The following is a 10,754-nucleotide window of genomic DNA, read 5'->3' as shown; positions in this document are numbered from 1 at the left end:
AAATAAAACTACCCAGATTGCTTTGCTTTCAATCAACATGTTGATTCATTTAATGCATGTTGATTTGTGTAAATCTACTTAAAACATACTCTTAAAAATAAAACGGCAACCTCGCGCCTATATACGGGGCTTTTTTTGTTTGTTTTTTGAGCTACACTACTAAAGCCTTCGCTCAGAATCTGTAAGAATGCGGCTGGGTTCTGATGGGCACTGAAGCATAACTCATGGAGACACATGCTCTTGGTGATGTCATCATAGTCAGAAGGCAGCACCTCCTTGGGGCAAATAGTCCCGGTGGGAGCGCAGCTGTGTGAAAGCCTGCCTCAATGTACCGGCCACCATGGTAAGAGCTCCTTCTGAGGAATGCTGACAAACGGTCGATATCCCCATAATTAACCTGATATTGTACAGGTGCCCACACATGTGTGCGCACACACATAAAATGGTAAAATAACAGATACATTTTATGCAGACGCACGCGCACACACACAAAAAAACTGCTTTATTATTGTTTGGCCCTATATTTGTCATTCACATTTAAAAAGCATTGTAGTGTACTCATCATTCAACATGTTTTCCCACAAACTGTTTTGTTGGCTTTTACCTTAATGTAAGGTAAACAGGCATTGTGGACAAAATGAGCCAAAGCCAACAAAGTACGTGTCTTCTGGAAGTAACCCGTAAAGACCTTAGATATGGGATTTGCTGAATGACTGAGAACACACCCTCAAACAGGAACACAGACACTTTACACTCACCAAAACGAATGGCATCTTGAACACAAGGAATAATTTAAAAAAAAAAACAACAACAAAAATATTTATCATTTGATACAAACGTTGGCCTTTAACCCTTAACTGAAAGAAATTAAGTATATGGTACACACTACAAAATATGGGTTAGTCAAGAGCGAACCTATTATTGCTGTTAAAAAAAAGTGGCACTTTAATATACGTGAAACTAAAGTTAATGTGTCGAATCACTATGCATCTGACACACGCCCATACAAGACAATGAGGACAGCCTCGATCCTCCTCTTAAAACACTGTAAACACGAAATGGAAAATAAACGTTCCGCTAACTAGTTCACACCGGGGCGGTGCGGTTGAACTCACACTCACTCATACTGTAGAAACTGTTAGGATTGTTGAGGGAAAAGGTTAAAGACATGCTGGAGTCTGGTAAACGTTAACAACGGACCGCGAATGGAGGCGTAAATTCCGCTTCGTACTTACTTGAGATGTGTTGGTCAATAATCCAGTACGGGGAATCAGAGGAACACATTTGAGAAAAACGGAATTCAAGTTCACCGTAAATGAATAACAAAACAAGACTTATTGTTGTATTAGGTTAAACCATAGACCGCCAGCTATCGTTTCAGAGTGTAAAAGGGAGCTTACAGTTGGACGAATCGAAGATAAGAGCGCTTTTTTAAATTCTTAACTACAAGCTTTATGTTTTAATAAAGTCGTCTATTGCAACCACTCCTTAATGTCTTCTTTCCTTCATCGAATTCAAAAATAGCTTCCATGCAACCATGCAGTGAGGGATGGACAGCTAGCACATATTAAATTATGAAAATGAGGCTCAAACTTGCATGTGAATTAAAATTAGTCAAAAAAAATTATGCAAGTTTAATAAAGGTTAAACAGTGTTCATTTGATACATTCTTCATTAATAATAAGGTTTTTTTTTTTTAATTATCATTCATTTGGCAGGGGGTTGCAGTGGGTGGAAATAAACATTATGTGATGAAAAGAAAGATGATTAATATTCTGAAAAAAAAAATCCAGTGGTATTAATTTGAGTAACCTGAGTAACACACACACACACACATTATTAGGACCCTGTTCTTATTATAATATTTATACTGTAATAACATTTACATTACAATAAAAAAGTTATTTCAAAGAATAATTAGAGAATGCAGGCACATGAGTAACAGTTGGTCAAAAATATCATTGGCATTGTTGAAGAAGAAAAAAAAAATTAATACATTCAATATTCTGTCCAATAATAAAGATATGGAATCTTTAATTAAAACAAAGTAACAATGACTAAACTTATCACAGGAACTGAATTAAGATGCTTGCCTCACCAGCTGAATAAGCACCCTGCCCGGTCCAGTAGGTGAGGAGGTAAAACACGTCCGTAATGACTGCCCAAACCTTTTTTGGCTTTCTTTACTTGGCTAACTGAAAAATCTCACCTCATGGAAATCAGCCTTTTGGAGATACTGCAACCCTGACTGGACAACCTATAATTTATAAATGAATTCTTTTATGACACATCACCTATACAATGTCCCATCAAGAGTGGAATTCTCAAAAATATTTCCTTTTTTTTTTTTTTTTAAAAACATAAATATAACCATCATAAAAAAAGGTTCTGTACAATAAAGGTTTGGCTTCATGTAAACACTGCTGTCAGGTGTGCTTATGTCCTGTACATCAGAGACAGCATTTCTGCTCTATCGCCCTGAGCGTCCCGTCAACACATGCAAAATGCTGAGGTCTTTGGTCTTGCCATAGCGTGGATATAGAATACCCATACAGTGGTGAGTTACGTTAAGGTTGTCCCGATATTGCGGTCACGAACACCGACATCCTTGCTGGATAGGAGGGGTCAGCTGAACGCCCAGTGCTGGTACAGGTCTTCCGCATTACAGGGGCTCATTACTATCTGACCATCTTTCAGGTGTAGGCACTGATCAGAGGAAGGATTCCTCAACATCCTCCCCTGGAAAACAGTAAAAAGCGAAACAGGAGGTCGACAGGACATGAGTGATCCCCCGCAAACAAATTACTAATGACACGACTCAGACTCCCCGGGTGTTACGACTTTAGACGCGGGGATGGAGAGCAGAAGGCACGTGGTTACCCATGGAGACGTGACGTACCTTGACCCAGACCCACTCCTGCTCGGGAGCGATGCTGGTGCCGCGTCCCTGCAGCTGGCAAAGTTCCACCTTCACCTGGTCCGGAAAGGGTCTAGCATGCAAGCACAGCTGCTTGGCTATGTTATGTCGCAGCTCTTTGCGTGACGAGTACTCAAAGTACTGAAAAGGACAAAAACAAACACAAACAAACAAACAAAAAACAACAACAACACAGATGTAACTCCTGCCCAGGGACCAGCTTTGTTACAAGGGGAAGGTTGTCAAACTAGTCAGGCAAAGCTTTAACGTTGCACCTAACGCGATGCGAAACTAAGACGACAACACTTCATTACACTGATGCTGTACCTGGTTCCCACCCATGTTGTGGCAGGGGTACATGATGACTGGCTTTCCTCCATTGTTATCTTCCCCTACATCCACACAGTACTGAGACCCCATGTTCCTGATCTACACAGCGGCATAAGAACAGCATCAACAGGTGGAATTCGATGCACTTAAGGAGTCGGTTAGCATAATGAACGGCGAGGAGGACTCACTGCTCCAAACTGAACAGGGACCAGATCGGGAACAAAAACCTCCGGGTAAACGTTGTTCAAATACCAGGAAAAGTTTTTGCAATGCAAACTTTCTCGGAGTTTCAGCCGGTCGGAGATGTCACCGTAGTTCTTCTGTGTGGCCCAAAACAAAAACAGTCGCGGTTAGGCAGGAAGTCTTGTTATGGATAGTCAGTCCTTTTTATAGAACACAGTTAAGTACAGCGGTAGCTCAGTGGTTAAGGTTCTTGACTTGTAATTGGAAGGTGGCTGGTTGACTGCCAAGTTGCCATTGTTGGGGGCCCCTGAGCAAGGGCCTTAACCCTCAGTTGCTCAAGTTGTAATCGGTCATAATTGTACGTCGCTTTCGAAAAAAAAAAAAAAAAAAGTAAAAAGTAAGTACTTGGCAGGAAACGTTGAAGTTGGAGTTGAAGGGTCACTTGCCTCTTTGGCCATTTTTGATGCCTGCTGGTTGCGGCGGTAGTAGATGAGTTTGTAGTCGTCCATCCACACCTCAGCCAGGCGTACCTGGTTACGGGTGATGACCTCAGTGCCCTTGGGGAAGGTGTGTGGACTCTTGGTGCGAAAGACATGCCCCACCACCGAACATGGGATGATCTCCAACTGACCACCACACTGCCACACCTGCTCGCAGTGAAGGACAATTTATCATCACCACACAGAAACAAATCCTCTGGTTACACATTAAAAAAAAAAGCATTCCAAGAAGTTGAACTAACCCTGAAGGACATCTCCACGTTCTCTCCACCCCATATCTCCATTTTGTCGTCGTATGTTCCGATCTTCTCAAAGTAGGCTTTAGAAATGGCAAACAAGCCACCAGCAAAGGCTGGAGTTCTAGGAGCAGGACGAGTGATGAGTTGTGGAACAAATATACCCAGCAACACCACAGAACTTGCTCAACTGAATTATAAGCAGATATTTTGAGTATAAAAGTCTAATGTGGTTTAATGTAGATGGTTTGAGTCCATTAGCTACTTCAGGGGAACAATAATCAGCTTGTTTTTAAAAGCACAGTGATCTGTGGATAGCTTCACTGCACTTCACGTAACTGACCACTCCTGTACACTAGCTATCTGAAACTGGTTAATAATTGTTGCTGTGGAAATCCCACGGTCGGCAGAAATTAAAAGCTACATCAAAAATAAAACACAACAGCGCTACACTTAAAAATGCTGATGGTGTTTACCAATAACTTTCTATATGAAATGACAAGTGCAACACAGCAAGGCAACCTGAGTGTGTGTGTATGTATATAGGTGCATCAATGAACAAGAGAAAAAAGCGGAAAAACAAACAAACAAAAACCCTACTCACTTGACAGGATAGGTTTCATCCTTACGCTTTGCCTTCTCATAGTCAGGAATAGCCTCCCAGCCAAAGGTCAGGCTCCAGTCAAAGTTTCCACGGTTGTGGGCACGTGCACTGGCCACAGGCTTGTTAAACTGGAAGGTGTTCAGGTCAATGCTGGTGATGTCAGGGCTCACGACAGCTGTCGGTTCTTCTACAATCCTAGCGAGCAGTGGTTCAAGCCAACCATGGAAGCATTCACCTGAGAGGAGAAAAACGATGAAGTGACTTTGGGGCTTGGTAGACACTAGAACCCAGCATTCATCATCTGACTCCAATAACTTGCTCTACAGGTTTTTTTGTTGCCCGAGTGTCTGTGAAACTATCATGGGAAGGTAGAAGTCAGGTGGCAACAGTTAACTTTCACTGACTTTCCTTTATTGCAGTGAAAATTAAGTGACCCGCTGCCAAAATAAAAATTCCTCCAAGAAAAAGCATGGACACACTCAGAAGGAAACAATACATTATCTACCAACCAAATAAGATAAATGGCCAAGAACTAAGTAAAAGTAAACGTCATTATCCAGAACAACTTGCATCACATGTATCGGAACAAAAGTGTGTGAGATCCCTGGGAACTGAACCCAACGCACGTGGGTGTTGCCAACACCTTACTCTACCTGCTATACCAGGTGAGCTACAGGCACTTGTGCGAGGGTTAAGACTAAAGTGTCTTACGACTGAAAAAAATAATCAAACAAATTAAGATAAAGCTGCTTTAAAGTTTGCATATCTGCTAAGAAAATCAAAATGCAATATATCAAGATATCAGGAAAAGGCCAGAAGTAATTTACAGGTGATTAAATTTTTGCCTCCTGCGAGAATCACCATAACACTAACCACCATATTCCCTAATTAAAATGACACAAAGGCACTAAAGCTATGATTACCTAAAACTCTATGCAGTTTTCATATGGCTGTCAGAAGTGAGCATGCTGATTCATGATCAAGTCTGAAGGGCTACATACAGTGGGCATCCAGGAAGGTGAGGATCTCGCCCTGGGCGTGACTGGCCCCCAGCAACCGCGCTGTGATGAGCCCCTTTCTCTCTGGCTGACGCACCACTCTGACGATCTTCAACATCTTTACATACTCGTCCAGCTGGGAGTGAAGGTGATCTGCAGCAAGGCGCACCAGCCCAGGGAAAACGGGTGCATGTTGAAATAAATAAACACATTCAAATGAAAAAAAAAAAAGGGGGGGGGGGGGGCGAGACACAGCCACCCACGGCCAACAGCAAGGAAACAGCCGTAACGAGGCACCCAAGGCGTTATTTACACATCACTCACAGTGGGAGATGTGCAAATGAGATGCATTTAGTGCGACATCTTGCCTCATGCTGAAATAGTCTGTCGATTAATGAATTTGCTTCCATCAGAGATGAAGAAAAAAAAAAAGTCTCATTGCATGTTATCTTCTTGTTTTGACATGAAAGAAACTAATATTTATAATGAAAAATACTTTGCTTGAAAAAAAAAGAAAAAAAAAGGCACCATTAAAACCTGCATATGAGCTGGTCTCTGCAAACCCCTCTATAAAAACCCACTTTTAAAAAAATGTTTTGAAGTGTTCACAGCAGGTATTTCTTGCGGTGGGGATGACGACTCAGCACATTATGCCCCCATCATGCACACGTCGCCGTGGAACACAATGCCTGCAACGGTTTGCACAACTGTCCTAGGTCATGACTACGGCAACACGCCATGAATGAGATGCCTTACAGCTAAGGCTGTGGGCAAAGCAGCGCTCAGGTTCTTGCTTCCCCACCCCACACACACACACACCACTGTTGAATGCTATAAAATTTGTATTTATTTATTTTTTAAAGCGCACCAAGATATATATATTTAAAAAAAAAAAAAAAAAAAAAAAAAAAAAAAAAAAAGGCACCTAACTGACAAATGTTATGCATGCATGCAGGGTAGACACCATTTCCTGTGGTGAGATGTCATTCGAGTCCATTTAACTTCCCTCAACAACTTCCCCCTTTCACACGAGCGCCTTACTACAGTTAACCCAGAACGAGCATGATACGGTACATTCTGAACCAGGAGGGCCCGCGGCAGTGCCTGGCAGGAAGAATCCTCAAGTTTGATGGCCCCTCTGCTCCAACCCACCGACTAAAGGTGACAATCCACTGATGATGAGAGCCACGTGTGTTTAAGCAGGGGCGTCGCCCAACCGCTGTGGACTTTTGCCCTGTGCGAGCCAAGCTAGCCACCCCTATTCCCAATAAACCCAGGGCTGATAATCGAGCGAGATTGTTCGTTGCTTAGGTCTGAACGTGCCGTCCCCATTGGGATCCAGGACACGCTGTGCAAACAAGTGCTCAAGCATCCGGCACAGAACAGGCGGTTTGTTTGGAGTAGGGGTGGAGTCTCGGGATAGGGCTAAAGATCAGGCCACGCGGTTCAGGCGAGGGGGTGAGGCATGGAACCGCGGCGTAGGCGAGGACGCACCCACCTGCTGTGCTCTTGTCGTCCACGAGGATGATCTCCTTCAGCAGCAAGGCTGGGGATGTGTGCAGCACGCTGTAGACGGTGCGAAGAAGCGTGGACCAGGCCTCGTTGTGGAACACGATGATCACGCTGGTCGTCGGGAGCGGGGGACACCGCTTGAACTTGCGATCCACACACCTGATGTGAACAAAACATGTGGGGTGGGGGCATGACGAGCCTTGGGCACTGCCTATTACCATGAGCGGATTCATTGGCACAATTGCATCGCTGGCTCAGCTCATCCCAATTAACAGCACAATTTACTTGAGCGCATTGCCTGATCCCTCATGCCCAAGGAACCAAACCTAGCCAGGTTAAATTGGTGCCAAATAACCCATCAAAGGGTAGAGCAATATGAGAAACACTGCAGCAATGCCTTCTGCTCCTGGCAATTGTACATTTGATGAAGCAGGTCCTTCAGGCCAAACCCCGCCCCTCTACCTGGGAACAGTACATTCCACTATCAACAACGAGTATTTGACCAGTGCTTGTACATTTTCAACAGTAGCCTTTGAGTCAACAGAACACAGCTCACCTGCTTTCGTGTGTAAATACCAACCTGCCCTATATAAAGCACTTGACACTCAAAAAATAAATAAATAAATAAAAATAAATGTAAAAAAAACCCCACATACATACATACCCGCCAGCTTGCTGCTAACAGCCTATTAAATATATCACTTACAGCATTACAGACAATAATTACAATGGCTTGGGTTCACCACTTACTCTGGTGGCCGCGTGTCATCGCCGAGGCTGCGGTGCAGAGAGATCCGGTCACTCGCGAACTGGTTAAAACAGTGGCGGGTCATTCCCTCCTCCTTCTCCTTCTCCTCGGCCTTGGTGAGCTCGTCCTTCTGGAAAGCCTGGCCCCCTGCTCCAGGGCTTTGGGCGTCCTCTGCAGGCCTCTGTATCCAGGGCATGAGCTGCGCTTGCGTGTAGAAGCCTGGGGGGCAGTTCTCGTCGATAGTGGGAGACCTCTCTGCTAGCGGGGGCTGTGGAGCTCTGATCTGGAAGGGGAAGTTGTTGATGGCCCCGCGCACCATCTCCATCACGCGCTCCTTCCGGTGCGAGAGGTCCTCCAGCCAGGGCTCCTGGGTCCCACTGCCCACATCCCTCTGCAGGACCACCAGTACGAGCATGAAAAGCGTGCCGCCCAGCAACACCAGCTTCAGGGGGGACAGGCGACGCCTCGGAAGTAGGCGCATCACTGCCAGATGAGCCCCAGGGTCCTAAGGACTACAGGAATCAAGGGGACACAAGACCAGTCGATAACAAGTGGAGCAAACGTTTACCAACCGAGCAATTTTGCTCCAAGCACAGCAGATGTCCCCGTCACAGGGAGAGGTGTTACAAATATGCAGCCAGCGCATTTTCCATCATTTGCAAACATGGACTGCTCAGATGTCAGATGAGCGTCAATGCAGAAAGTTCAGCTCACTTGACGAAAGACGGATTGCCACACCCCATACCGATGACGCTGCAGAGACTGCGTGGCAATCCGTCTTTTGTCAGGTGAACTGTAGTTGCCGCACTGAAGCTCATCTGGTATCAAGACTGACACCACCCACCCCCCACACACTAGTGACAGGCCCTCTCAGAGCTTTGAAAGGGAACACAGCCGTTAAGCAAAGCATGATTACAGACGACACTTGGCACTGACAAGACAGTTTTGACATGCCCCTAACGCTGTGATATTTCAACAAATTACCATTTATTTCAGACGTACAAAGCTAAAAAAAAACCTGTGTGATTCGGAACCACTTTGATTCTGATTTAATACCGACAAAGGCTGCAGGCTGTGTGGATCTGTCTGTCACAGTATTCTGACAAACTGGTTGTTCTGGGACAGAAGCTGTTTCAGAACAATGCAAAGCGTAGAGAATCTTCTACAGCAATCCTCAGATGACTGTACGGTAAAACCTACCGCAGTATACACGTTTTTATAGGGAATACAACAAACTTTACCAACATAGACACCAGTCACTGTAACTCTCGTGTAGAACTGTGACATGGAGCCGACTGTTATCTTTTCGGAGTTCTTTAAAGCGATAAGTCTAATATTCCGATAACTTCGTATCATGCAAGTCTACTTCCTGAACATCGACGTGCACTTAACAGAACACTAAAAGACCTACACAGGAAACTCATTTTATTAAATGTAGCCAACAAGGAAACAACTGTCTGTTTCTGAAGGTAGACTGAGTTAAGGTAATTAAAAGGTGGATTTTCCAAACTCGAAACTATGCGTAAGAACGGATTTCTCCCATTCACAACAGATTATTTAAAATAAAAATAAAGACGGGCAGAATATTTGAGAATAATATTTCTGTTGAAATACAATAACCAATGACAAAGAACAGAGGCGAAATTTGCCTTTGGGACCTATGATCAACAGTGTTGCGGAAACAAGCCGGAGAGACGGGGCGGATATTCTAAGCTGCGAGACTAGTCACCAAATCTTCAGAGTTTAACCTACCTGTAGAAGCGTCACCGAGATAGTAAAAGAGGACAGACCAATGCGTTATTCTTCGTTGTTTTTTTTTATTTTTCAGCGTGCAACTCTCTCGGGAAGACGAAATGAATGGAGTGATGGCGTAAGCACCAACTTCGCGTTGGCTACCCTATTAAGTAGGCGCGGTACGGATCAGCGGATTGCTATACTGGCCTCCCGGCTTCCCTTTGAACGCAACAGGTGCCATTCGTCCAAACGATTAACGAGTGTCCCCGGGGTCCTAATGTCGACGGATTCGTTCTAGCGGTGCCCTAGAGCATGGTGCGCAGGCGCAAAAAAAAACAACCCACTTTCTTAAAACTACTTGAAAAGCTTTTTCATTTTATGCTAGACTACTCTAAAAATATGTTGATCCGACTACACATATTCTTTCATTGAAAATTTTAGAGACAACTTAATTCAAGTAATAGGTAGGATGCAATACGTTTGCAAGCTCTGCCTTAGATGTAAATAATTAATTGGAAAGAAATTGCATACCATCTCGAGTATCGTCGTCTTGAAACCCAATACAGATTTATTCGGAAACAGAGAAAGGCACGCCAAAGGGGAAAGAGGCGGCGGGCCCTGTCTTATCGGATTACTGCCTGTGGCTGAGAGTCGAGATTGGGAACCATTTACTGACGTCACTGCAGACAAAGCGGGGTCAAAGTGTCCTAAATGTGCAATTTTACGTCATAACCAGTAACCAGCGCGTGGCAGACCGGGGCTGCTGGCTGGGTCCGAGTTTCTAATCCATTTTGGGTCGAAGGTGTAAGCAAAGTTTTAACCCCAAACAACAGCGTATCGCTCAAAAGTGCCCATAAATGTATTTTAATGATGTGTTTATTTTATCAAGGCACCAGTGGTGTTACTGTGGTGACCAAAGTGAGCTTCATCGCCTCCATGTATAATCTGTATGGTAAACATAGACTTCCAGCTTCTCACAAGAACCCGTGCGG

General features: G+C 44.3%; 1 protein-coding gene across 1 annotated transcript; it reads right to left on the bottom strand.

Annotated features, from left to right (window-relative positions):
• Positions 1-1,619: 1,619 nt before the first annotated feature.
• On the bottom strand, positions 1,620-10,015 carry galnt6 (UDP-N-acetyl-alpha-D-galactosamine:polypeptide N-acetylgalactosaminyltransferase 6 (GalNAc-T6)). Its single transcript, XM_027011912.2, has 11 exons — positions 9,781-10,015; positions 8,031-8,540; positions 7,267-7,439; positions 5,772-5,921; positions 4,771-5,005; positions 4,173-4,290; positions 3,877-4,077; positions 3,436-3,567; positions 3,245-3,346; positions 2,900-3,058; positions 1,620-2,739 (listed from the first exon to the last, which is right to left on the bottom strand). Exons 2-11 carry the CDS (start codon positions 8,507-8,509, stop codon positions 2,626-2,628), a joined length of 1,863 nt encoding a protein of 620 aa, XP_026867713.2. The 5' UTR covers positions 8,510-8,540; positions 9,781-10,015; the 3' UTR covers positions 1,620-2,625.
• Positions 10,016-10,754: the final 739 nt, after the last annotated feature.

Source organism: Electrophorus electricus, chromosome 22, assembly GCF_013358815.1.
Source record: "Electrophorus electricus isolate fEleEle1 chromosome 22, fEleEle1.pri, whole genome shotgun sequence".
In the NCBI taxonomy this organism is placed as follows: Eukaryota; Metazoa; Chordata; class Actinopteri; order Gymnotiformes; family Gymnotidae; genus Electrophorus; species Electrophorus electricus.
This window is presented reverse-complemented; position numbering and strand designations above follow the sequence as displayed.

Bases quoted from the DNA above. Each gene is read 5' to 3' on its own strand.
- galnt6 (XM_027011912.2), bottom strand. From the start codon at position 8,509: ATGCGCCTACTTCCGAGGCGTCGCCTGTCCCCCCTGAAGCTGGTGTTG. The intron at 7,440-8,030 runs GTAAGTGGTGAA...TGTTCACATCAG, and splicing joins GATGACACGCGGCCACCAGA to GTGTGTGGATCGCAAGTTCA. The intron at 5,922-7,266 runs GTGGGTGCGTCC...GCCTTGCTGCAG, and splicing joins GGACGACAAGAGCACAGCAG to ATCACCTTCACTCCCAGCTG.